Genomic DNA, 26202 nt, shown 5'->3' on the forward strand with positions numbered 1-26202 from the left:
TGCCCCCACGATCAGGATATAAATATCTTCTGATGTTTGTTCCTATTTTCACAGGATAGGTTGAAGCCTTCCCCACCTGATCTGACATGGACATCAGATCTGATGTCCATGAAGCCTTCCCCACCTGATATGGACATCTGTAAGTCCCTTTTAAAGGAAGTAATTCCTCGATCTGAACTTCCAAAGTCCCTCCAGAGTGATAACGGGCCCTCTTTTATAGCCAAAATCACACAGGGACTCACAACAGCCCTAGGGATAGGCTACAAGCTACACACCTCTTGGCATCCCCGGTCTTCAGGGAAGGTAGAGAAAATGAACCATACTTTCAAGAAAACCTAGCAAAGCTCTGCCAAGAAACTCATGCACCCTGGACCAACTTGCTTCCTATTGCACTCCTCAGGGTCCGTGTAGCCCCCAGGAGTGGTCTGAGGCTTAGCCCATTTGAAATGACCAATGGGAGGCCTTTTCTTACTACTGACATTCTACCAGATGAGGAAGTAAACCAGGCCCCGAGATACATTATTAATCTAGAACAAGTTCAGAGGGCAATCCAGAATTATGCCACTGCCAGCTCCCACTAAAAATACAGAGGAAGGAGCAGTTTCTCCACAGATAAACCCCAGGGACCAAGTTCTTCTTAAAACCTGGAAAGAGGGGTCCCCCCCCAACACCAACTAATGCCAAAATGAAGGGCCTCTATAAAGTAATTTTAGCCACCCTACTGCTGTCAAACTTCAAGGAATATCTAGTTAGGTACATTTGTCCAGACTAAAGCTTTTACCTCCAGAAACCCCGCAGGTCACAACAGAAGAACAATACACCTGTGAGCCAGTGGACAATCTCAGATACCTATTCAAAAGACAGGCACCATCAACAGATAAGTAAAATGATGTAGTGGGTTGGCTCTTATTTGAACCCTTAACAGGACTTGCGACCTCTCTTCTTTCCTTGGCTGATGTGATTCTTGACAATTTTCTGGCCCTTGATTACCTTCTGGCCGAATAAGGCATAGTGGCTTCATAATTTTGGCAGGGACGATATTGCCTCCCTTGTCTGGTCAACAGTTAAGGAAGCCCAAAGTTAACCCTGGTTCCTTCCCTTACTAGGCCCTTTAATGGCTATCATTGTTCTTCTCCTTTTTAGCCCTTGTCTATTGAACCTTTTGGTTAAGTTTGTGTCTTTCAGGCTCCAACGGTTTGAAGTAAGGCTCATGATGGCTCAAGGAATTCAGCCTATTCCAGCGGAAAGTGGCCCAGGTCCCTACAGGTCCTTGAAACAGCGAGGGACATCTAGGGCAGGCTAGGCTCTGCGGCCCCTGTCCAGCAGGAAGAAGTTTCAGAAGAAGAGACCTCGGCTCCTTACCCTTAAGAATAAGGGTGTAGAGTCTCTCGGGGGGAATGAGACAGGCTGGGACCAGGGTCCCTTTGCTGCAGTGCTTGCAAATGGACACACCTCTCCTCGAGCAACAAAATACAAAGAAACTGTATGGGACTAAAAATAACTGCATGCATGCGACGTTGGGGCAAATTCTGGACCCAAAAAATACAGAGACCAAAAAAACCCAATTGCCACTCCTGAAGAGCCTGGAGCAAAAGCAGGGTACTGCGCATGCCCCCTGCATTCAACACCACCTAAGGGGGTGGGCAGACCACCTAAGCCACACCTCTGGCCCAACCCTTGGATACACCCCTGCCCTCACCCTATATAAGGAACAAGCTTGCTCCCCCCCTCCCCGTCCCCCAGCAAGCAAGCCAGCAAGCAAGGGAACCTGTTGCTTGTTCTCTCTCCCCCATGCTACAGCAGGGGTCCCAATAAAGCCTTACCTGAATTTCTTATCTGGCCTCTACTCAATTTCTATTGATTAGGGAAGGCCAAGAACCCTGGTCAGTAACACTTTCGTGTCTTGACTTTTTATGCTCAACTTTATGTTTCTGCAGTTCATCCATGTTGTCGCCTGTAGTTGCAGGTCACTTTTCTCATTGTTGAGTAGTATTCCAGTATATGAACACTGTGAATGTATTAATTTATTCTACTGTTGATGGTCTTTTGCGATATTTCCATTTGGGATTATTAAAACAAATGCGTCTGTGAACATTCTGATAATTGTTGGTGCCCCCGTAAGCACACGCTTCTCTTGGCTGAACACATAGACATGGAACTACTAGGTCATAGGGTATGCTTCTTTACTAGCACGCCAAATTGTTTTTTAAAGTTATTCTAGTTAACATTCCAGCAGCAGGACAGAAGAATTCAGCTACTCCACAACCTCGTCAACACTTGGTATTTTCCTTTTTTTTCTATTTTACAGTAGTAAAACAACTGAAGCAAAGTTTAGGTTGCTTTGGGGGCCAACTTTTGGATTTCTGTTTGGTTCTCTTAATTATTAAGCATCGGAGCCTTGCACTTGGTCCAGTCACAGAGTACGGACCGAGTGCGTTTTCGACTTTGCTCCAGTTTTGCTCACTCCGCCACTTGGATGTCCTCCGGTCAAGAGTATAAGGTGTGCATCCAGGGCGGGCACGTCCTGTGAGGACTCTGAAAGCTGACCACTGTGTAAGCGAAGCGTTTGCGGCCCTTCCTCGGCAGCGTCCTCTCCCCCCGCCTCCTGGAACCCCACCAGCTCCAGCTGCCTCACAGGGAACGCGGCGCCCCTCAGCCTCAGCCAGCTCGGGGGCGGGGCAGTGGGGCGAGGCCGGCGGCGCGCGCGTGCGCACTGAAAGTCCGGCGCATGCTCCGAGTGCGGGGCGTCCGCAGCAGAAGGGAGGCGAGTCTCCCGCGCCCTACCCTCCGCGGCGGGGCCGCAGCGATCTGCTGGTTCCGATTCCTTCTGCCAATAAAGTTCCTGAAAAAAATCACAGTCATTCTTAAAAGAGCAAAAGAGGGCGCGAGCCGGCCGGAGGCCCTGCCGGGGGGCTGGCACCGGGCGGCGGAGACGGCGGTTACACCGCGACCAGGAGGAGCGGTCGCGCCGGGCGGCGGGCGGCGGGCGGCGCGGGGACGGTGAGTAGCGGCTCGCTCCCGGGGCGGCTGGCCGCACTCATCGCCCTCGACCGGGGCTGGCTGCGGAGGACCCGCCCGTCCCCGCGGCCTGGGATGTGCCCACCGGGGGCCGGACAGGAGCTCGGCGGGGGCTTCCAGGCCGGGTGCCCCTCCCCGGCCCGGCCGCCGCGCGCGCACTTCGAGTTCGGGGTCCGGGTCCCTGCGGCAGGCGGTGGGCGCAACCCCCGGCGCCCCCTCCCCTCCCCTCCACGCGCCCCCGCCTCCCTGGGGTGGCCCTCGGGAGGGGAAGTGCAGCGGGGCGGTGGGGACTGGGCGTTAGGTGTGGGTTGGGGCTGGCGGGGAAAGGGCCCAAGCCCCACCCTGGTTTCCAGACCCCGTCCTGGGAGGCGGGCCCCTTCCCTGCCTGCGGCCGCACCCAGCCCGGGTATTGCTCCGGTTCCGCTCGAATATGAATGAGCCTGACTATGCGGTCTCCTTGACACTGGCTACCGCAGAGTCACTTCACTCGGGGATCCCAGTGGCAGTACAGTCTGAAAAGGGCTGTCTATTTCTCCAGGTTTTATGTAACTCCTGACATCTTCTAGGTAACTTCATTGAACTTGAGAAGTTTTTATAAATATAATCATACCTGTGCTGAAGTACATACAGGCTGTGATGAAAAAGCTACCCTTTTGATCAGTGAGTTAACTCATCCTTAACTTTTCTAATGTATTGGACGGCTGTTGGTTGGCAAAATCTTTAAAATTAAACTTGGAAAAAAACACATGTAAAGTGTTACTGTCAAGCTTTTAAACTATTGTACTCAGAATTATGCTTACTTTCTAAGAATTTAATTGTTTTGGTATAGTTCTTTAAGTCTGTAGAGTAGTGGCTGATAATCACAGGAGTCAGACTGCCTGTTTTAAAATCTTATTCCACTTACTTTTCTTTACATTTTATTATTTTAAAAATTATATGGTAAAATTGACTTTGTTGGGGTGTGTGCAGTTCTGTGAATTTTAGATATATGTAACCACCATAACAGTCATTCTTAGAACAGTTCTGTCACCTCCAAAACACTCATGCTATCCTTTTATATCCTCCCCCTTACCCCAACCCCTGGCAATTACTGATCTTTTCCAGAATGTCATAGAAATGGAATCATGCAACATGTAACCTTCTTTCACTCAGCATAATGCCTTTAAGATTCCTTTGAGTTGTTGGATGTATCAACAATTTATTTTTTTATTGCTGAGTAGTATTCTATTAGATGGATGTGCTCCCAATGAAGGACATTTGGATCGTTTCCAGTTTTTGGTGATTATGACTATAGCTACTATAAACATATACAGGTTTTTGTGTGAACATAAGTTTTCATTTCTCTAGGGTACTGCTAAGATTGGGATTACACGATCATATAAAGTATGTTTAACTTTAATACACTTTCACACTGAATTTCCAGAGTGGCTCTCTCATTTTGCATTCTCACCAGCAACATGTGAGAGTTCCAGTTGCTTCACCTCCTCTCTAGCACTTTGTATTGTTGGATTTTTTAATTTAGCCATTCTAATAGGCATGTAGTGGTATATCGTGGTCTTAATGTGTCTTTAACTAATGGCTAAAGATGTTGAATATCTTTTCATGTACTTAATTGGCATATATAATCTTGGATGAGTACTGGCCAAGACTTTTGCCTATTTTTAAATTCAGTAATTTCTTTCTTATGTTGGGTTTTGAGGGTTCTTTATATGTTCTGGATACAAGTTGTTAGATATATTTTGCAAAAGTTTCTTGCAGTCTGTAGCTTCTTTTCATTGTTTTAACAGTGTCTTTCCCAGAGCTAATGTTTTTAATTTTGATGAAATCTAATTTATCCATATTTGCTTTTATACATCTTTTGGTAGCATATCTAAGAACTTTGCCTAATTCCAGGTCAAGAAGATTTTCATCTTCTAGATATTATAGTTTTATATCTAGATCTATAATCTATTTAAAATTATTTATGTAAGGTGTGAGATTTAGGGGAAGGTTTACTTTTTTGCGTATGAATGTCCAGTTGTTCCATCACCATTTGTTGAAAAGACTGTCTTTTCTCCATTTAATAGTTTTGCACCTTTGTCAAAAATCAATTGGCTGTATTTGTGTGGGTTTATTTTGGCCCTCTGTTGTGTTCCATTGATTTCTGTGTCTTTCTCTTTGCCAGTATCAAACTTTCTTGATGGATGTAGTTTTATAGTGTAGTTTTATAGTGTCTTAAAATTGGGTAGCATGATCTTCTCCAACTTTATTCTTTTTCAAAATTGTTTTAGCTATGCTAGTTAATTTGCCTTTCCATATAAAGTTTAGAATCAGCTTGTCTTTAACTACAAGATATTCTGCTGGTACTTTGGAATTATATCAAACCGTAGATTAGTTTGGGGAGAATTGCTATTTTTACTTTGTTGAATCTTTCAATCTATGAACATGATATATCTTTCCATTTATTTCTTTGTTTCATTAGTGTTTTGTAGTTTTCAGTATACAGGTCCTTTACATGTTTTGTTAGATTTATGCCAAAGTATTTCATTTTGGGAGGAAACTATTGTAAATATAATTTTTAAAATTTTGGCTTCAAATTGTACATTGTTAGGATATTAGAAATACAGTTGAGTGTTGTGTGTTGCTCTTGTATCCTGTGTCCTTGCTAAACTCACTTATTATTTCCAGGATTGTTTGTTTGATTCCTTGGAGTTTTCTAGATAGACAGTCATGTCATCTGTGAATAGAGATAGTTTTTTCCCTCATCTATAAGCGTTTTATGTAATTTAGTTGCCCTTTGCTCTGGCTAGGTCTAATGATAAACAGGAGTAGTGAGAGTGGACATCCTTACCTGTTCTCAGTCTAAGGGGGAATTCAATCTGTCTTTCAGAATTAAGTGTGATGTTAGCTGTAGATTTTTTTTTTTAATAGATGCCCTTTATCAGGTCGAAGAAGTCCTCTTCTGTTTCTAGTTTGCTGAGAGTTTTTTTCACAAATGTTTGTTGATGTGGTTTTTCTTCTTTACTCTTAATATGGTGGATTACACTGATTGAATTTTGAGTATTGAACCAGCCTTGCATTCCCAAATAAAGCCGATTTGGTCCTGATTATTCTTTTTATATATTGCTGGATGTGATTTACTAATATTTTGTTGAGGATTTTTGCATTTGTGTTCATGAGGGGTTATTTGTTTAGTTTTCTTTTTTGTACTGTCTTTGTGTGGTGCTGGTATCAAGATAATGCTGGCTTTATAAAATAAGTTAGGGAGTGTTTTCTCCTTTTCTGTATTCCGGGGAAGAGTATGTATCATTCTTGAAAAGTTTGGTAGAATTCTCCAGTGAAATCACCTGAGCCTGGAGATTTCTTTTTGAGTTTTTAAAGTTATAAATTCAATTTTCCTAATGGTTACATCAATTTCACTGATTTCTGCTCTTTATTATTCCCATCCTTTTGCTTGCTTTGGGTTTATTTTGCGATTCTTTTCCTAGTTTTTTGAGGTGGGGGCTTAGATTATTGATTTGAGACTTTTCTTCTTTTCTAAGGTAAGCATTTAGTGCTGTAAATTTTCCCTCTCAGCAGTATGTTAGCTGTGTCCCATAAATTTTGACATATTTTCATTTTAATTCAATTCAGTTATTTTTTAAATTTATCTTGAGCTTCTTCTTTGGCCCATGGGTTGTTGAGAAATCTGTGTTTTTAATTTCCAAATGTTTGGAGATTTTCCTGTTATATTTCCATTACTGATTTCTAGTTTGATTTCATTGTGGTCCCTTTATTTGGCTTTTGTTGAGGGTTGTTTGATGGCCTAGAATATGTTCTATTTTGGTATATGTTCAGTGGGTGCTTGAAGTATATTGTGCTGTTGTTGCATGGACAGCTTTATAAATGTTGATTGGATTTTGACAGTTTTCTGTTTTTAGAATTTCATTTTGTTTTATTGTGTTTTATAGTGGTTTTGAGTATCTCTTTGTGTAACTTGTTTAGCTGCATAGGTAATTCATCAGTCTGTTGGTGTCAACATTTTACCAGTTCAAGTGAAGTAAAGAAACCTTACCTCCTTTTGTCCTCTTCCATGTATAATTTTTTTTTTTTTAATTTGGCTGTGTAAGGTCTTAGTTGCAGCATGTGGGATCTTTGTTGCAGCATGTGGCATCTTTTTTTTAGTTGCAGCACACAGGCTCTTTTAGTTGCGGCATGCAAGATCTCTAGTTGTGGCATGCGGGATCTTTAGTTGTGGCACACAGGATCTTTTTTTAGTTGCAGCATGCAGGCTCGCGGCATGCAGGATCTAGTTCCCTGACCAGGGATCAAACCAGGGCCCCTTGCATTGGGAGCACAGAGTCCTAACCACTGGACCACCAGGGAAGTCCCCTCTTCCACGTATAATTACTTGTCTTAAATGTTTTCTCTACATATATTGAAAACCATGTTGAACAGTATTATAATTTTTCTTTCAACTGTCAAATGTAACACAGAACATTTAAGAGAAGTCTGCTATATTTACCCATATTTTTGCTTCTGTCATCTTCTTTCTCTTGTTCCAATACTTTAAGTTGTTGTTTTAATCATTTAATTATGTCTGAAGTGGAGACCTAGAACCTGTAGTTTAACAAGTGCTCCTAGATGCTTCTTACAATCGTGCAAGTTTGTGAAGCATTAGGGACAATTACTGAGACTCCATTAGGGGCAAAGAAAGAAATGTTCTTCACATTTCAGACATGTTTTGTGTAGTGGTTGTATAAATGGATTTTTGGTTAAGGTAGCTGGAATATAATAGCTAAGTAGGCAGGAACTTACCTAGTAATTTTAAGAAGAAATATGAAGAAATTGGCTTTCTGTTCTTTTCAGTCTAAAATGCCAACAGTACACATTCTATTACTTTCATTATATGAGTAACTGTAACTAGTCTGAAACTAATGAAAAAAAATGCATGGTATAAGATGATGTGTAGAGGATCCACTGTAATCTAAACACTAGAGCACTGTAACTACGAGCCTGATGCTATCACGTGGTTGCATAGCATTATACAAAACCCTTCCTTAGGGTGCTGTTCTAGGGACATTAATTATTACCTGTGAGGATGAAGAGCAGTTTCCTTAGATTTTGTATTTGTTGCCCACTTGGTGGTAACTATCCATGGAGGATTTATTATGGTATATGAAACTACCCTTTTTTTGAATGCTTAACTTTCACTGTGCTAAGTGCTTTGTATCTATCATTGATCAACAATCCTGTGAGGTAAATATCCTCAGGAAACTGAAGCTTCAAGAGGTTAAGAAAGAACTTCACTAAGAGCACAGAACCAGTAAATAGCAACGAGTAAGTCAGGCCTCGACTCTTAATGCCCATACTCTAGTCTCAGTGAAAGGCAGAACTATGTAATCTAGGCATTTATTGGTACCTGGAAGTCATACATTCTGCTGTTGTTAAGGATGCAAAAGTGAATGGTATTATTGTCTCTCTTTTCAAAGAATTTACATTATCTGAACAGGGTGGGGAGAGGGCCTTCATCACAGAAGAAAATTCTTGTAATTCATTATGATTATTTCTTGATAAAACAATTATAGCTTATTTTATTTTATATAGTTTTGATGTCATGAAAAAATAATTTCATTTTAAACCACAGATTTGAGAGAGATCAGATCACCTGGAATTAAATTTGGCACAGAAACCTTTTCAACTCCAAAAATGTTGGAGGAAGATATGGAAGTGGCCATAAAGATGGTGGTTGTGGGGAATGGCGCAGTTGGAAAATCAAGTATGATTCAGCGGTATTGCAAAGGCATTTTTACAAAAGACTACAAGAAAACCATCGGAGTTGACTTTTTGGAGCGACAGATACAGTATGTACTTGGCTGTTTTATCCTCTCAGTTTTGATTTGTGAGCTGTGTCCAAGAGTTTGCTCAGAATAATAGTAACTGAGTACAATACAATCCAAGGCTAGGTGTCTAGTGGCAGCGGGTTTTCAGTTATTCACTCCTTTGTGTGTCTTCGCCTTCTTTTTTCCCCTTCCCCCATCTCTTCCCTTCCTCTCTAACTTCTTTTTTTTTCCTACACTTCTCCCTTCTCTCTTTTTCTGTCTTACATCTGTTTTATATTTATTGGTGGCACCCTGGGCACTTCTTAAACACAAACTGACGCTTGATTCTACTGAGATTTCTGTCCACTATTTTCTTTGGAAGGAAAGTTACCTGTCTCGCAGAGTAATTTTCATCTCTTATATTATGGGATCTATTTGTGTAAAATGTCTCTTCTCTTTTTAAAACTGGGCATATAGAAGTTAGAGAATTAATAATTTGTTTTTACTTTAAAGAAATAAGAGAAAGATTTGAGAGGATTAAATACTCCTGTGAAAAGGAAATCCAATTGGATTCTAAAACACTTCAAAGTAACACTTTTTGTCATTAGTCCTGAGAACTTTTAAGGATATTTTAAATTGTAGGAGACAAACCCAAATATATCACAAAGAAATAAGAAACATTAAACAAATATGATTTAACTATCCCAGACACTAGCATCAAAGATAGTTGTGTTCATTGTTTTAAAGATTGTTGAATTTATAATCTGTATTCTGTTACCCTCTTTTTAAAAATACTTTTAAAAATTTTATTTTAAAAATACTTATTATTTGTAGATTCCATATTTATATTTTAAGTATGCAGTTACTTCTCATTACTTGTGGATTTCATATTTGCAAATTCACTGCTTGCTAAATTTATTTGTAACCCCAGACTCAGTACTCCCAGTACTCTGGTAGTCATTTGTGGACATGCACAGAGCAGCAAAAAATTTGAGTCACTTATACACACGTCCGGCTGAGGTTGAACAAGGCAACCCTCTGCATTTTTGTTTCATCTCTCATACCGTACATGAGTGGCCTTTTCATGTTCTGTTTTTGTGCCACGTTTTTGTGCTTTTTGTTGGTAGTTTTGCTGTTTAAAATGACCCCATGCCTATAGCTGAAGTGCCGTCTGGTGAGCTGTGACGTGCCTTGTGGAGAAAACACATGTATTAGATAAGCTTCGTTCAGGCACCAGTTATAGTACTGTTGGCCATGGGTTCAATGTTAATGAATCAACAGTGTATATTAAATAAGGTGTCTTTAAACAGAACAATGCCAAAAACAAGGTTATATATTGATCAGTTGATGAAATTGTAACCAGGGGCTCACAGGCACCTCGCCCGCCTGGTATTTTCCGTCAGAAGAATGGTTCAGGATTTGCTAATTCAGTGTTGGCAGTGACTGTAGAACAGAACTACTGCCTGCGAATAAGACAACAGGTGTGACAGAACAGTTAATTTGGGGGTTAAAGGGCAACCAAGCAGTAAGCTGCTTCTTTCCTTTCTTACTATTCTACCCCCATTAGAATAGGTTAGCAGGAGGAGGGCAAGCCCTGACCTAAGGGAACCCTTTCCCAGGACAGCTGACCCTGGGTGTCCAGGATCCCATGGACACCAACATCCACGGGCACTCAGTCCCTTGTATAAAATGGCATAGTATTTGCATTTAACCTACACACGTGCTCCCATAGACTTTCAATAATCTCCAGATTACTTATAATATCTAATATAATGTTAAATGCTGTGTAAATAGTTGCCAGGCACACAGTAAATTCAAATTCTGCTTTTTGGAACTTTCTAGAATTTTTTTTCCAAATATTTTCTATCTGCAGTTGGTTGAATCCTCAGGCGTGGACCCCTTGGATGCTAGTCTTAGAGTCACCACTATCTGTGACTGTGGTTGAAGGAAAAAACATGACAGATAAATCCAAAATGTATAAAATTACAGCTTTAGGGGAGTGTCTTTCACCCTTTACTTGCACTGTTGGTAATGGTATCAGCATTTAAAAGCACTCAGACTTTTTCAGAGTGAAACCAGCAATGTAGTTGCTGTTTTTTTAAAAATAAGTAAATATTTTTAAAAAATAAGTAAATAAATAAATAAGTTTATTTATTTTTGGCTGCGTTGGGTCTTCGTTGCTGTACGCGGGTTTTCTCTAGTTGTGGCGAGCGAGGGCTACTCTTTGCTGCGATGCGCGGGCTTCTCATTGCGGTCGATTCTCTTGTTGCGGAGCACGGACTCTAGGCGCACGGGCTTCAGTAGTTGTGGCACACGGGCTTAGTTGCTCTGCGGCATGTGGCATCTTCCTGTCTGGACTCGAACCCTGTCCCCTGCATCGGCAGGTGGATTCTTAATCACTGTACCACCAGGGAAGCCCAACAATGTAGTTTTAATACCTCCAGATTTGAAAAATAAAAACATTTCCTTTGCATATGAAATACATTCATCTCTTGTTTCAGAGTTAATGATGAAGACGTCAGGCTCATGTTATGGGATACAGCAGGTCAAGAGGAGTTTGATGCAATAACAAAGGCCTACTATCGAGGTAAATCATGGGTGTCTTTAATTTGTTTTGACATGTTCCTTTAGCTGAACAAACAACTTTGCTTTTCTTGTTTCCCATAGAAGGATTTCTCTTTAAGAATATTTAAATTAATTCCAAAGTATTTTTTAAAACCCCAGACTATTATTCTTCTAAAGATCTTGTTGGGTGGTAAATAATACTCTGTGCTATAGACTGTTTATCTCTGCCTTATAATTACATGACTCATATAGGCATTCCCAGACCTAATAAGTCAGAAGTTGTGAAAAGTCTTCTCTGACTCCAGGGAAATGACTACATAGTCAGAGTGGAAACTAACATAAGAAAAAGTAAAGCCCTGGTAGACAAGATAGCATTTTGTTATGATATTTAATGTGGGTAAAGCCTTCTCTAGGCTTTACGAGTTCAGGAAAGTATGAGATACATGTGAAAAGGCAGAGCTACAATGATAGGATCTACAACTAAATAAACTGTGGGGGAAATTCCTCTTTTTACCTACCTAGCTTTCTTCTCTAAATTCTCAGCATAAAATATATGTTCTTTTTGTGTGGAAAAAAATAGGTTGGGTTATTTCTTTTTAAGCTTTTGACAATGTGATATGGCAGTATTACTTTTTAACTAGTATGGTTATTTTTGGAGAAAGTATCATCATTATGTCTCTAATTTAAAAGGACAAAACTCTGTGAGTCTACAATTATCTCAAAATAAAGTTTAACTTAAAAAAAGACAAAACTGGTCAAATTCGTATATGAATAAAAAGGAGAAAACGTTGGAACTCTACAGTTAAGTAGCTCATTTGGGTCCCTAATTTAAAGAAAAAGACCAGGTAGCTAAACTTTTTTTTTTTTTTTTTTTTTTTTTTTTTTTTTTTTGCGGTACGCGGGCCTCTCACTGCTCTCACTGTTGTGGCCTCTCCCGTTGCGGAGCACAGGCTCCGGACGCGCAGGCTCAGCAGCCATGGCTCACAGGCCCAGCCGCTCCGCGGCATGTGGGATCTTCCCATCTTCCCGGGCCGTGGCACGAATCTGTGTCCTCTGCATCGGCAGGCGGACTCTCAACCACTGTGCCACCAGGGAAGCCCGCTAAACATATTTTAATATCCACTGCCATAAGACTTTGTTCAACATTATTATCTTCTAATTTTTTTAACTTGACTCATCCAGTTTGTTGCAGACTTCTTGTTTTAACTTGTTAGATGTCAATGAATCATACCGTTTCTCTTTCATATGTTTACAAAAAACATTCTTTGCCAGAAACTAAAAAGAGAGCCCATAATTGTTAGTATTTACATCTTAATTTATATGGGTGATGTTCAAATTTCTTTTCACTTTGTTTCATTTGAACTAAAAGGCTTTAAACAGCATTGATTTCTCTGTGTTTAACATTTTAACTTAAAGCAATCTTAAGTGTATAAATAGATCTGTTAAAAGTTTTTTTTTTAATGTAACGTTTTTTAGCTAACTATGTTAAAATGGCAAAGAGGGTGGATACTGAGACAGGTCTCAAGCTTCAGCTTTTTCCCTCACATCCCTATTTGAATTAAGGAACAAACAGTGGCAATGTTACATGAATTTGAGAAATGGCATATTGGACTTGTATGCTTTTATTTTTTTTGAGGTTCTATCAGAGTGCTTTTGGTTGCTGACAGCAGAAAAGAATTTCAAACCGACTTATTTAGCGTCTGTTGACTTGTTACTGGGAGTAGCTTTCATTTGTGGTTCCTCTTGTCTGCAAGTTTGCTACCATCGACATTGCTTTTTGTTCACATTCTTGGGGACCGAGGGTTACTTCCCACAACAATGGACCAAAAGTCCAGAGCTTTTACCTGATTAGATCACCTTTGACCAGATTACAGTGAGTAGTCAGAGGAAGGTGATTGCCCTAATGGGCTTGGCGCACTTGGGGCTCTCCCAAGGCAGAGGGAAGTTTAGCTGCCTAAGCCATAGGCTACTGTACAGAGGGGGAGAGGTGTTCTTGGGGACGGGGCACTGGATGGCAGCTAGGCACCAGGTAATATCTGCTACTAGTATAGATTCAGATGATGATATAATTAAATAAAGAGTAGGAAGAAAAGTTAAGGTGGGCAGAATGAGTTAAGATAGAGATTTAGTGATAGAAACACTATGCCTTATAAAATTATGACCTACTGACTTATGTCCTAAAAATGTGTTACTCAAGATGCATAAAAATTATATTTAAAAAAGAAAAAATTTATTGTAATTCATTTAAAAGACCTATTATAGCAAGACCATTGCTCCAAGACATCATATGCTCTTAGAGTGCTGGCTTAATTGTACAGTGAGACATGTGGAAACATGATCTCCTTATCAGTAGGTTAGAACAGAGCACAGTAGAAACCGTACTTAGTACAGAAAGTTACATACAACATGAAGTAGATTTTTATTACAGTTTTTTACTGTGACTTGGTTCTCAGAAAAAAAATGCTTCTAAGTATATGTAAATTAGGTAATAGACTTGAGACCTGTTATTTGAGATCATACACATAAGTAGAAGGAAACCCTTATTTTCTTAAAAAATAATTTTTTTCCACAAATATAAATGAATATAAATTGTTGGAAATGAAATAGCTCTGGACAAGAAGCTAGTTATAAGTTATAATTATAAATGCAAGAATTAAGGAACAACAGAATTAGACTATGCAAGTCTGAGGTTAGTTTTGAAATTATGTGAGCATGGAATCTGTGACAGATTGGTTCATTGAATAATTTATGTGCTTTAGATTGTATAGAATGTCAAAAAGAATAAGGGCCAGCATTTTAAATCCTGAGTAGTATCTATAATAGTAGTTTTAAAGCCTTTGCCACTGTTTGCTAGAGCAGTGTCTCTTAAACTTGACAGTGCATAGGAATTCCCTGGGGAGCTCATTAAAATGCAAACTGAATTCTGTAGATCTGTGGGTGGCTCTGAGAGTCTGCATTTCTGCAACCTCCCAGGTGACACTGATGCTGCTGTCAGCCACACTCAGGACCAGCCTACAGATCATCTTGTAGGATCTGTCAGTGATTTGAGGATAGAATTACTCTCTGCACATTATGTGTCTTGGAGGTTATTTTCTGAATTGCATTAAAATATAGTGACTTTTTTGGAATGATCTTATTAAGGAGGAATAAATACTCGCTATTGGTGATCTTATCATTGACAACAAAAATTTATTCAGAGCTCTGTATTTCTGATGCATGGTCAAGTAAGGTAGTTTATTAACTGTTAGAAGTGATCCTTCTATGGGTGACTTACTGTTATCTATGATAATGCAGAAACTTTTCCATTGGTGCAATTTTTAGGGTAGGTAGTATTGAAGGAAGATTGAATAGTAGGAAAATAAAGGTCTTTGTAAAATATATGGGTAGAAAACACTAGCTGCCTTTCAATATTAACAACAGAGAAATTAAAACAACTTTCCCAAAGATGGCTGGTACTAACACAGAGCTAGAGGTCCAAGGAAGAAAAAGAAGGGAGAGCAGTGTGGGGTCATTTTAATTTATTTTATTATTTTTTTAGGGTCATTTTACACCTCCCCCCACACGCACACACACACACAGCTGGGTGGGTGTGGGATGTAGAAGTGAGAGGCCAGGGAAAGAAGGGAGAACCGTGCATAAACGGTGCAGTAATGAGCCAGTTACTACTGCGGGTGGGGAGACGCGCCTCGGGGTGACCCCACCCCAGGGAAGCTGAGGTTTTTATCCCTCCTCACCCCTCCCCAAGCATCCAGTCCCCTTAGGGGCGTGTGCTAGACCACTCCTGGTGGAAGAGCAGAGCGCCCCCTGCAGCCCGTGCTGGAGGGTCGGGGCGGGGAACACACAGGGCACCTATTGGGGGAGGAGGCACCGTGCTCACCTCCCTGGTGGCTTAACTGAATCCAGGTCCCTCCTCCTCCGAGGGCACTGCGGCCCATCCCGCCCAGTGTGGTCTCTCTACCAAGTCCCCCACTAAATAATTTTAGGTTTTATGGACAGACTTTTTCTTTTATCCTTTGATCCTTGATTTTTCAAACAAAATTGTGCTTTTCTTAGTTAATCATTCTTACTGCCCATATCTCTGGCACCATCTGCTTAGTTTTTTTTGTTGTTTGTTAGTTGTTATTGTTTTGTTTTTTTTTAACATCTTGTCTAATAAGTGTTTTTTTGTGTGTCTGAGACCTTGTATACTTGGAAATACCTTATTGGACCCTCAAATTTAAATGACACTTGACTGATATAAAATTCTAGGTTTAAAGCTAACAGAGTTTTATAACAAAAATTTATTTTTTTTAAGATTTTTGTTTGTTTGTTTTGATGTGGACCGTGTTTTAAAGCCTTCATTGAATTTGTTACAATAGTGCTTCTGTTTTATGTTTTTGATTTTTTGGCCCCGAGGTATGTGGGATCTTAGCTCCCCAACCAGGGATCGAACCCGCACCCCCTGCATTGGAAGGTGGAGTCTTAACCACTGGACCGCCAGAGAGGTCCCCAAAAAACAGTTTCTTAAAGTATGATTAAATAATGTTTTATTTGTAGTTTAAGTAAATGTTAGAGTTCAAGTAAATATAAATTTGTTGTCCAGTATGCTAGTGTGATCTCTTCAGTTTTACTTCTCCTTCAGTTCTGAGCAAGTCTCAGGCTATGTCTGTCAATCTGCCTGTCCCCCACCCCTCAGTTTTGCATAATTAATTTATTCTTTGGTCCAAAGCCTGTTCTAGAGGACAGAAACCTCTGCGTTTACAGTCATAGTGAACTGCTGTTTTTTTCCTTCATTAATTGTGCTTTGGGTTTCTACCATATTCCCTCAGGTGATAAACCTTTTTTGGCCCTAGAGTGTCTTAGGTAGCCCAGGTATGTGTGTCTTGAGTCTTAGTAGGAAACTCTTACACCTGGGGTATCTGGAAGGAAGGAGTAGCAGTGAGGAACCCTCTTGACTCCAGGACGATTTTCTCTTCTCACCTGTTTTTGTCACTATGCTGCCTGATTCAACAGCAAATCATTGGTAAAAACTCCCTTCCAGAATGTTGATGCTTATTTTAAAAATGAGATATTATCAACCTAATGTGATAGTTGATAGTTAAAATATTGTGAGTATGGTATGGGAATTATGCAGTTAAAGAGGATGAAAAACTAAATTAAACTCTTTTCCTCTCTACTATATATATAAATATTTTACTCTTGGCACTGGTTCCTAAATTACATTCTTTAGCATTGATGGTATTCTGCTACTAAAATAAAATAATATAGATTTTTTTAAAAGTAAATAGAATGAGAAAATTATGATTTTTTCTCTCATAGACTTTTCTTAAATCTGTGCCAAAAGAAATTAAGAAGCAGGTGACAGATATTAACAAGAAGAACTCAGCAACTCTGTCATTCATTCCTAGTTTACTGTTCTCTCTGGCTTTTACAGTGTTATTAAATATATCAGTATGTTGTGGTGTTCCACAAGGAATGTGTATAATTTTGAGGATACTTTGGCACTTGCACAAATTGAGAACCACTGTTCTTGGTAAAAATTGGTTCTTTGAATTAGAAAATAGAGTTTATACGTTAAAAAATAGGGCTTCCCTGGTGGCACAGTGGTTCAGAATCCACCTGCCAATGCAGGAGACATGGGTTTGAGTCCTGGTCAGGGAAGATCCCACATGCCACGGAGCAAATAAGCCCGTGCGCCACAACTACTGAGCCTGCGCTCGAGAGCCCGCAGGCCACAACTACTGAAGCCCGCGCGCCTAGAGCCCGTGCTCCACAACAAGAGAAGCCACTGTAATGAGAATCCTGCACACCACAATGAAGAGTAGCCCCCACACACTGCAACTAGAGAAAAGCCTGTGCAGCAATGAAGACCCAACACCTCCAAAAATAAAATAAATTTTTTAAAAAAAGCAGTGCTACAAAGATGAGTTCAACATTTATTTACATAAAAATTGTTTTGAATATGTAAAAGTTTCCCTCACCCTGCATAGGATTGTTTCATTAATGTAAATAACATTTTTATTTTGTGAACTTACAGGGGCCCAGGCTTGTGTGCTTGTATTTTCCACCACAGACAGGGAATCTTTTGAAGCGATTTCCAGTTGGAGAGAGAAGGTGGTGGCTGAAGTTGGAGATATACCAACTGTACTTGTACAAAACAAGATCGATCTCCTTGATGACTCTTGTATAAAGAAGTAAGGTGGCTGCTGTTGAGGGGGTGGCTGTAATTCTGTAAAGCTAAAACCTATTTTAGTTTTTGCATACACTTACAAAATTTAGGAAAGTTTTTAAAAAGACAGACTTATACTTAAAAATTTCTGTGAGCTAGTGTGTGATTGGTTTGGGTTAAAAAAAGTTCACACTGAATCAGAAGTAAAGAAAATTAAAGGAGTACGTTGTGAAAGCCCTTTTAGAATTCCAGGTCCTTGCAGCTCAAATCCAACTCCTCATGTGAAGTCAAATCTAGACAGAGTAAGAATGTTACGAGAAATTTCCTGGAACTTCCCTGGTGGCGCAGTGGTTAAGAATCTGCCTGCCAGTGTAGGGGACACGGATTCGATCCCTGGTCCGAGAAGATCTCACATGCCAAGGAGCAACTAAGCCTGTGCGCCACAACTACTGAGCCTGCGCTCTAGGGCTCGCGAACCACAACTACGGAAGCCTGCATGTCTAGAGCCCATGCTCTGCTACAAAGAGAAGCTACTGCAATGGGAAGCCCGCGCACCGCAACATAGCGTAGTAGCCCGCGCTCACCGCAACTAGAGAAAGCCCGCGTGCAGCAATGAAGACCCAACGCAGCCAGAAATAAATAAGTAAATTTAAAAAGGAAAACATCCCTAGATGTTTTAATATCTAGCATAAGTATGTTGATGAGTTTAAATAGGTAAGCAGTTCAGATTCGTATTGTTTTGTATACCCAGAACCATTATGCTCATATTTGTGAACAGAGTTTGGCATCCAGATAATTTCTCTGTATAAGTATTTGTTTACTGTATTATTAACGTTTTGCTGGCTTTGAAAATACTTACTTGGTTTTTACCTTTTTTTTAAAATAAGTTCTTGTATTAGTTGTCTGATGCTGTATAGCAGATTAGCCCAAAACTTAGTAGTTTAAAACAACAGACATTTATTATGTCACAGTTTTTGTGGGTTAGGAATTTGGGAGTGGCTTAGCTGGGTGGCTTGGACCTGGGTTTTCATGAGGTTGCTATCAATATGTTGCCAGGGCCTGTGGTCACAGGAAGGCTTTTGACTGGGGCTGGGGGAGGGGTCTGCTTCCGGGATGGCACCCTCACTTGGCCATGGGCAGGTGGCCTCTCCTTCGGGCTGCAAGTGTCCTCAGCGTGTGGCAGCCACTTCCCCAGACACGTGATCCCAGAGGGAGCAAGGCGGAAACCGCAGTGCCTCTTATGAGGAGTCTCCAAGTCACACGCCATCACTCATGTATGTCATTGATGACACAGACCAACTTGATTACAGTGGGGCAGGGGAGGCGTGTGGTAGAATCATTGGGAAATATTTTAGAGAATTGGGAGTCATAATGAAACTAAAATTAGGAGTCCACTGTTCTAGACACATCAATATACTGACTTCGGCTTTGGCAGCAAAGTAGTTTTGTAGCCAATAAGAGTAAAATAGGTAATGCAGTATAAGACTTTTAGAGTGTAATTAAATTCAAGGGTTTTTAATAACCGAAGAGAGAAAATTAAAGTAGTATATAAAGAAGAGTGACATTTAGTCATTTTAAGGCTAGAGTAAGTGACTTTATAGAAAAGTGTCTTGCAGTTACAGTGCGATGGCTGGTGTTTACCCCCCCAAGAGCAGTGACAACTGAAAATCCTGCTCAAGCACTGAGTGTAGCTCTCAACTGTTCTGGAAGGGCTGACTGCCGTCCTCAGGCTGTATGCAGTAAATGTAATAAAACAAGCTCTCAGAAAGTACCTTTACATGCATTCTTTTCAAATTGATGTGTAGTGAGGAAGCTGAGGCACTGGCAAAAAAGTTGAAGCTGAGATTCTACAGGACTTCAGTGAAGGAGGATCTGAACGTGACGGAAGGTAAAGTGCCTTTTTAGCAGTTAACAGCAGGAAGTTTGTTTATTCTTCTTATGCCTTTTCTTTTTGTTGTTTAGAAATCGTATTTGTAATGAGAATAGAATTTTCTCTTTGTCATGTATCATTAAGTTTAAAGGCTGATGCTGCTCTGAATTTGAGTCCTTGATTATTTACTAATGTCTTTGAAAAGTTGTTACTCTACAGCAAAACTCCGGTGGGCTTTTGTTTTGTTTTTTATCTTTAAAAATACAACTGGCTATGTGTGTGCCTGTATGCGTGTGTGTTTTTCCAGCGGACCTTCTAAAATTGCTGCGTTAGAACCCCACAGCGGTGGACACCCCACTAGGTAGTTACAGTTACCTTAACTTGTTTAATAGTGTTTCCTAGTTTAAGAAAGTGAGATTAGAGAAAGATGGTGGTTATTTTTCTCATTCTGGAATTGCTGCTCATTTTATTAGATTGCAGCTCAGCTGTTGCTTCAGTGTCCCCTGAATAGTGCTTTTTAGCTAAAGAAAGAGTCTTTTTAAGACTGAGTCAGTTTAGTGTTGCTGAATATTAGTCACTATTCAGGTACTTAAAACTAAAGAGCCAATGACTACAAGTAATATTTGATTTCTTTACTAATAAAATGCCACTATATATTTATTAGTATTACCATTGTAATTAGGTATTACTCAGATAATTTTTAGAAGTTGAATTTTTTCAACTAGATTATATACTTCTAATTATAATTTTAAATTTGTTTTGTAAGTATAAATATTATAGTAAGTGATGTGAAAGAACAGGTTTTACGTGCATAATTATACTGACCTGGCAAGGTTTTTGGTTTTGTTTTCATTCCAGTTTTTAAATATTTGGCTGAAAAATATCTTCAAAAGCTTAAACAACAAATAGCTGAGGATCCTGAATCAATGCATTCAAGTAGTAACAAAATTGGTAAGTACTCAGGAAGTTTTAGCCCCATGTTTACCTGGTAAATTTATTTTCCATTCATTATTATCATACTTACTGGGTTTTTTTAAAATACAGTATGCTCCTTTCTTTAAGAAATGTGACTGGAAAGCGTGAGATGAGTGATTATTAAATTTAGTAGTATCAGCTCTCATTAAAAGGTATATTGAGTTAAAAGATTTTTTAACTGATGAATTTTCTAAAGATCTGTCCTTTTTGAACACTTGTTTCTCTGACTTAACACTTGCACCATCTCCACACCTTTTCCCTTTCCTACCACCTTGCTGAGCACCCATCCTGATTTTTAACGTGAGATGCCAGCAGACTTTAGTATTCCCTGGAGAACAGGAAGCACCTGTCCGCGTCTTACTTTTTGGCCATGGCTTCTGGGAGGATGGGCACCGGTCCTCTGTCCTAAGGACCTCCTGCCTGCACCCCACTCCTCACTACACACACACACATATACACACACGCACACACACACACAGCATTTTCTTGGCCTGTTTTAACTTTTCTTACTTTGCCCTTTTTATTGCATATGTTCCTACTGTCAGACACCTCACATGCTCTGAGAAACGACAGGGCAGTTGTGATAAGCCACTGTCTGCTCTGGTCTCCTGGGCCTACCCTGTCTCCTTCCAGTCTGCTGATTAAAGCCCTTTGATAGATTCTGGTTGTGGAACACATTCAATGCAGGCTCTCTTCATCCCAGCATTTAAAGACAGTTTGGTCCATCCTTCCTGTGCGGCCTCGTGCCCCACTTTTGTAATGTAACCTGTTTACGGTTCCACCACAGGGCCCGCTGTTTCTTGAGCCTGCCCAGGGCTGTCTTACTTATCCCTTTGCGCATTTTGGCTCTTCCATTAAGAATGGCCTCCCCTTCCCACCTTCTGTTGAGAACTGTGCATCCCTCAAGGTCTATGGAGAAAGCTCTCAGCTATCTGTCTGGCTGAAGCACAGCCTTCACTTCTCTTAAATGAACAGAGACCTGAGTGCAGGGCATTGCCAGGGGTCCAGTCCCTCCATGTAGTTTGTCCTTTCTTATAAATTACATGTGGCTGACCCTTCCTTTGAACCATCTGTGGGATCTTGTCTCTTTTATGACACTTAACATAGAGTGGCCTGTAGCGTCACTGCCTGTTTGTAGTGCCTCACCTCACGCATCAGGTTGTAAGCTTCTTGGGGGCAGGAATCAGTCTTAGTAGTCTTTGTGTCACTCATAGTGTCTCTGGCCCAGAGTCTTGTGTATCGTGGACGATAAATAGCCCATATACTGGAGATTACATTTTAGAACCAACATTGTTCAAAATGAAAACTCTAACAGTTGAAAGTTTTTCTATAGTTCATCCCTTCTGTCTGCTCATCACTTTGAGTATCTGCAGACCATTTTGCTATTGTTTTAGCCTGGATAGGAACATCTGACATCACTATCGGCTCTTACATATGCAGTATCTTTATCAATGTATCACACATTCTGTTGTTAACTACAGGCAGGTACTGTTGACGAAGTTCTATGATGTAAAATTAGTAAGTGAAGTTATTAAAATTATCATATTTACAGATATAAAATTTCAAAAACAGATTGTTAGTGAAAAGAGTGTGTAGAGAAGCACACAAAGGGAGGAAAGAAGACCATATATGCACTTCAGCCTACATGTGTGTACAATATCACTGCAGGGATGTGTGGGAACTCTAAACACGTGTGCCTTAGGCGAGGGGCTGGGGTGGGTGAGAGACTTCACTGTGACCCCTTTGGTTCCCTTTGAACTTTGAACCCTGTGTATTAAAAATAAATGGAATGAAAACAAAAGCTTAAAACTGTAAATACTTGCATATGTTGCTGATTTACTAAGAAGCTGGGTGCACAGTCTGCAGTAGGTGACCTTGAGGTCCGTTAGTGTTAACCTCTGTGTTTTCCTTCAACTTCTCCAGGTGTCTTTAGCACGTCTGCTGGGAGTCACTTGGGTCAGAATTCAAGTACCCTTAATGGTGGAGATGTCATCAACCTCAGGCCCAACAGACAGAGGACCAAGAAAAACCGAAATCCTTTTAGCAGCTGTAGCATACCCTAAAACGCTTCAGGGAGGAAGAAATGAATTATATTGTGCAGTAAGATACATCCAGCTGTCACGGTATGTTACACAATTTTTTCGCAGACTTTGCACCTAATGGCTCTCTGAAAGCTGACAGACTTAAACAGATAGCACTGCACTGCGGTGCTTTTCAGAATGGAGCAAGGTCTCTGGTGGAAAACTTACCGCCCTCTGGACTTATTTTAATTTTTTTTACATTAGACGAAGCTTCTCCTGTTTTTGAAGGAATGCTATAAGAAACATCAAAAACAGGTTTTGCTGAATTTGAAATGCTGGAAAACGTAAATGAAATGCCTAAATATACTGGTACAGATTTTAATATCATGGGTCAAGGAAAGATAGCAACCGTTCTTTCTCTGAAATTGGTCATCTAGCTTTTCTAGGAAGTCGTATTGAATCTGAATACTGAAAAGAATAATATTGAAAGGCGAACCCTAATCTTGCCAGACTGCATTAGTGTGTACTTTGGCAATGTTACTTGTGCAATATCTGTAGATGTGGAACGTGGAGGTACGTGCGCATGCAGATCCCTGGTTCTGGAGTAAACAGAAGGTGTGTGCAGTGTTTAAGGAAACATAGACTCTAATTCATTCATGAAACCATTTACACATTTACGTGTATGTTATAAGTTTCTATTTTCAAATGAGAAATTCTAGACAGATATTTTGCAAAATGAGCTCAGATTTTAAAAATGCTTTTGTGCCAAAAATACCATACCTAATTTTCAGTGCTTTACCAGAATTTATACTGTAAATATACAGTAGATGAAAGAGTGTCTTAGTGCTAGAGCCCCTCCCAGGTGGCACTGGTTGTGTGTGGAATCTTTTCATGTCCCTGCACATGCATGGCGGGCTCGAGCTGGCGGCTGCAGGACCCCCTGCCCTGTGCAGCGTGGCCGCCCTGTCCCCAGTGCCTTTTGCTGTTGACAACGCAATTCTGAACTTTTAGGATTATGCTAACAATTTTTAAAAATACACAGGAGGTGATCTTTTGTCTTAAACCACATTACGGATTTTCTAATGCCCTGCAACTCGAAAGCATCTTTTTGTTTACACATTTTTTGTATGGTATTTTGAGATTATCATTTAAAAATTTCTATAAACTTCAGTTTGTATAGCACTTTCTCAAGAGCTCTGTCAGCATGAAATACAAAATAATTTCTTTTAATAAGTGATTTTAACATGTAATCATGTGGCAGAGCATACATTTTGTGACTTGGGACAGTAGCTTTCCAACTCAGATAATTAACTGCATGAACTCTGGTAAAACTGATTATCATTCCTCAGTGACTTGTTTTTAACCCCTTGCAATATACCTGGTTTTTACAGGATTTAAATATATGTAAAAATAACTTTTCTTGGAAAATGTGTCACAAAGTCATTTTTCATTATTTCTACTAAATGCATAATGTTCTATATGTTCCTTCTGTATGTTTCTCTCTCTCGTTCTTTTTTTTTTTAAGTCTTCCATCTGCACCACCCTCATCCCCTGTCCAGATTAATGTTGAAAACAAAATAGCATTTTGTAGGGCATGTCTTTAAGTGGTCAGGAGTGAAGGTTTGCTTTTCATAATACTGAAATAATCTGGCATTATCTATTTCAGAGTAATATGTTTATTTTTATGTCACCAGTTGTCACCACTCCCATTGCTGGCAGTGGGATAGGTGTTGGGGAAAAACTCTGTTCCTAACAATGGGTACCCGCTAGTGACTCCCTTTTCTACTCTCTGGAAATACAGTCCCTTTAATTTTTGCACAAAATATATTTTGCATCAAATAGTCTTTAGTAGCAGAAAAATCACATTATATAAAATGTTGTAGTTCTATTTCACATTAATTAAATGTGTGTGGGTAAACGTTTGTTATTTTTCTATATTAAAAAAATCTGATGATGGTTGCAGTTCCCCTGATATTTGTAATATAATTTTATGTATTTAGTTTTGTCCTTTTTTAAAAACAAGAACTGAAGAGATCTTTGTTACGCATTTGAATTTTTAATTTGCAATTCTGTATGTTGCCTAACCATAAGTAGTCATTTTAAATAATTAAGTAGGCCTGAAAATCAGCCACAAGTGATATGTTAAATACTTTCTCAATTCTAGACACCTTCAGAATTGACATTATATTCTTTCACCTTGAGGCCTTTAATTCTTTTAAATAACTTAACTACTAATTCCTAATGAACCATGGATGCTGAAGAAATACTAAGACCCTGGGACGTTGTGCATTTGTGCAGTAATAGCTTTCCTATGTCGTGGCTCATTTTTGGCTGTGGCGCGGCTGCCGTGTTTCAGAGTCCTCAGGATTCCTTCTCCTCTTTCAGTCTGCCTCTCGAGTTAATAGTGTACAGAATAGGCCACATAAGGCGATATAATAAAACCAGGCTAAGTGGTTTCCTTTTTATCTGCCCAGAGTTGACAGCACTCATGTACTTCTTCAAAATAAAGTAAAACTAACACTATCAGAAGAGCCCCTCCCCACTGTGGCCGCAGTCCCGTGCTGTCTGGGTGCCTCAGACGCTGGCAGCGCAGTGCTTGGGAAGAACTCACTGATGGGCTCCACTGTGCCCGGGGCTCCAGGGCTGGGGTCTCCTCTGGAGATCCTGGGATGGGGAAGTGGCCTCAGGACCTGACATCCCAACTTAAAGGGAATTACTTTAATGTAAAATATTGTTAGTTTTTCCCCTCCTTTTTAAAACCTTTGAAATAGTTACTGGTAACTTGTTAAAGTGTGCTCGTTACTGTTACGGTATCTGTTTCTCTGAAAACAAAATGAACTGACAGGTGAAAATCTGTCCCACACTGCAGTCATCTAATGAACAGAGAAGTCTGGGCTGATGTGGAGTGAACAGGAAGGGGAGGATTTCCAGATGCTGACGGTCTTTGGGAACGTGAGAAAAACTTGGTTGTCTGCTGAATTTTCAAAAAGCTGATAACGAAAAAGATGGCACAAAAAGAAAATCTTCTCACAGTGAACCTGATGATAGCAAATTAGTCTGACAAATCAAGAGGTTTTTACCAGTTATCAGTGAGAATTAATGTTTCCCAGGAAAGAATAGATTTAATTAAGGTGAACTTGGGCTGGCATCAAAACTATCATGAATGTCCTCAGATTGTAACTGCTTTTTATGAAGAGACATATAAATATATAAAACCAATCTGTAGCTTGACTGGTTTTTTTTCTTGCAGTGTTAAAGAATACCTATCCTTTAGAGAAAATTGAATCTGATATATTCATTCTGAAGTGGTACTTGGGGAAGCTGAAGTTTTTGTGTATGAATAGCACTAGTTATTTCGAACAAATAAAAGTGTTCTATAATTGCTGCATTTATCACAGATAAAAGAATAATCAATACGCTGGTCAACCTTGTTAGTGAACAAAATGCAATCTAAATTAAGGTATTTCATATTTAATATTAGAAAAAAATGCTCAATGCTGAAAAGCTCTCAGTGAAACAGCTACTTTTTAATTATTGAAGACAGTATAAATTGATATAACTCTTATACAAAAAAACCTTGGAAACATATAAGGCCATGAAAATGTATATACCCTTTGACCCAGTAAAACCCATTGCTGGGAATTTATACAAAGAAAATCAAAAACAAACTAAAGAAGGAAAAAGCTCTACGTACACAAATATGTTGCAGTAATAAGCAACAAACTGGAAACAACCTAAATGTCCAGTAAGGGGAATGGGTAAATTGTATAACTACATGGAATAGAGGTTCTTAAGTTGAGAATTAAAAGCAGACTTTAAAACAGT

The 26202-nt window shown here is 39.8% G+C and overlaps 1 protein-coding gene across 2 annotated transcripts; it reads left to right on the forward strand.

The window, feature by feature from the left end:
* Positions 1-2860: 2860 nt before the first annotated feature.
* On the forward strand, positions 2861-25596 carry RAB23 (RAB23, member RAS oncogene family). 2 transcript variants are annotated; one of them, XM_067005892.1, is made up of 8 exons: positions 2885-3000; positions 3585-3678; positions 8624-8840; positions 11300-11385; positions 17380-17536; positions 19317-19399; positions 20240-20332; positions 22280-25596. In XM_067005892.1, exons 3-8 carry the CDS (start codon positions 8686-8688, stop codon positions 22417-22419), a joined length of 714 nt encoding a protein of 237 aa, XP_066861993.1. In that variant the 5' UTR covers positions 2885-3000; positions 3585-3678; positions 8624-8685; the 3' UTR covers positions 22420-25596. The 2 variants fall into 2 exon arrangements, with proteins under 2 accessions (XP_058934115.1, XP_066861993.1); XM_059078132.2 differs by lacking the exon at positions 3585-3678 and having other exon boundaries at positions 2861-3000.
* Positions 25597-26202: the final 606 nt, after the last annotated feature.

This window comes from Kogia breviceps, chromosome 10 (assembly GCF_026419965.1).
Source record: "Kogia breviceps isolate mKogBre1 chromosome 10, mKogBre1 haplotype 1, whole genome shotgun sequence".
Classification (NCBI taxonomy): Eukaryota; Metazoa; Chordata; class Mammalia; order Artiodactyla; family Physeteridae; genus Kogia; species Kogia breviceps.

Excerpts from the sequence above, each read along its gene's own strand:
- RAB23 (XM_059078132.2), top strand. The coding sequence starts at position 8,686 with ATGTTGGAGGAAGATATGGAAGTGGCCATAAAGATGGTGGTTGTGGGG. Across the intron at positions 17,537-19,316 it reads GATGACTCTTGTATAAAGAA|TGAGGAAGCTGAGGCACTGG; the intron begins GTAAGGTGGCTG and ends ATTGATGTGTAG. Across the intron at positions 19,400-20,239 it reads GGATCTGAACGTGACGGAAG|TTTTTAAATATTTGGCTGAA; the intron begins GTAAAGTGCCTT and ends TTTTCATTCCAG.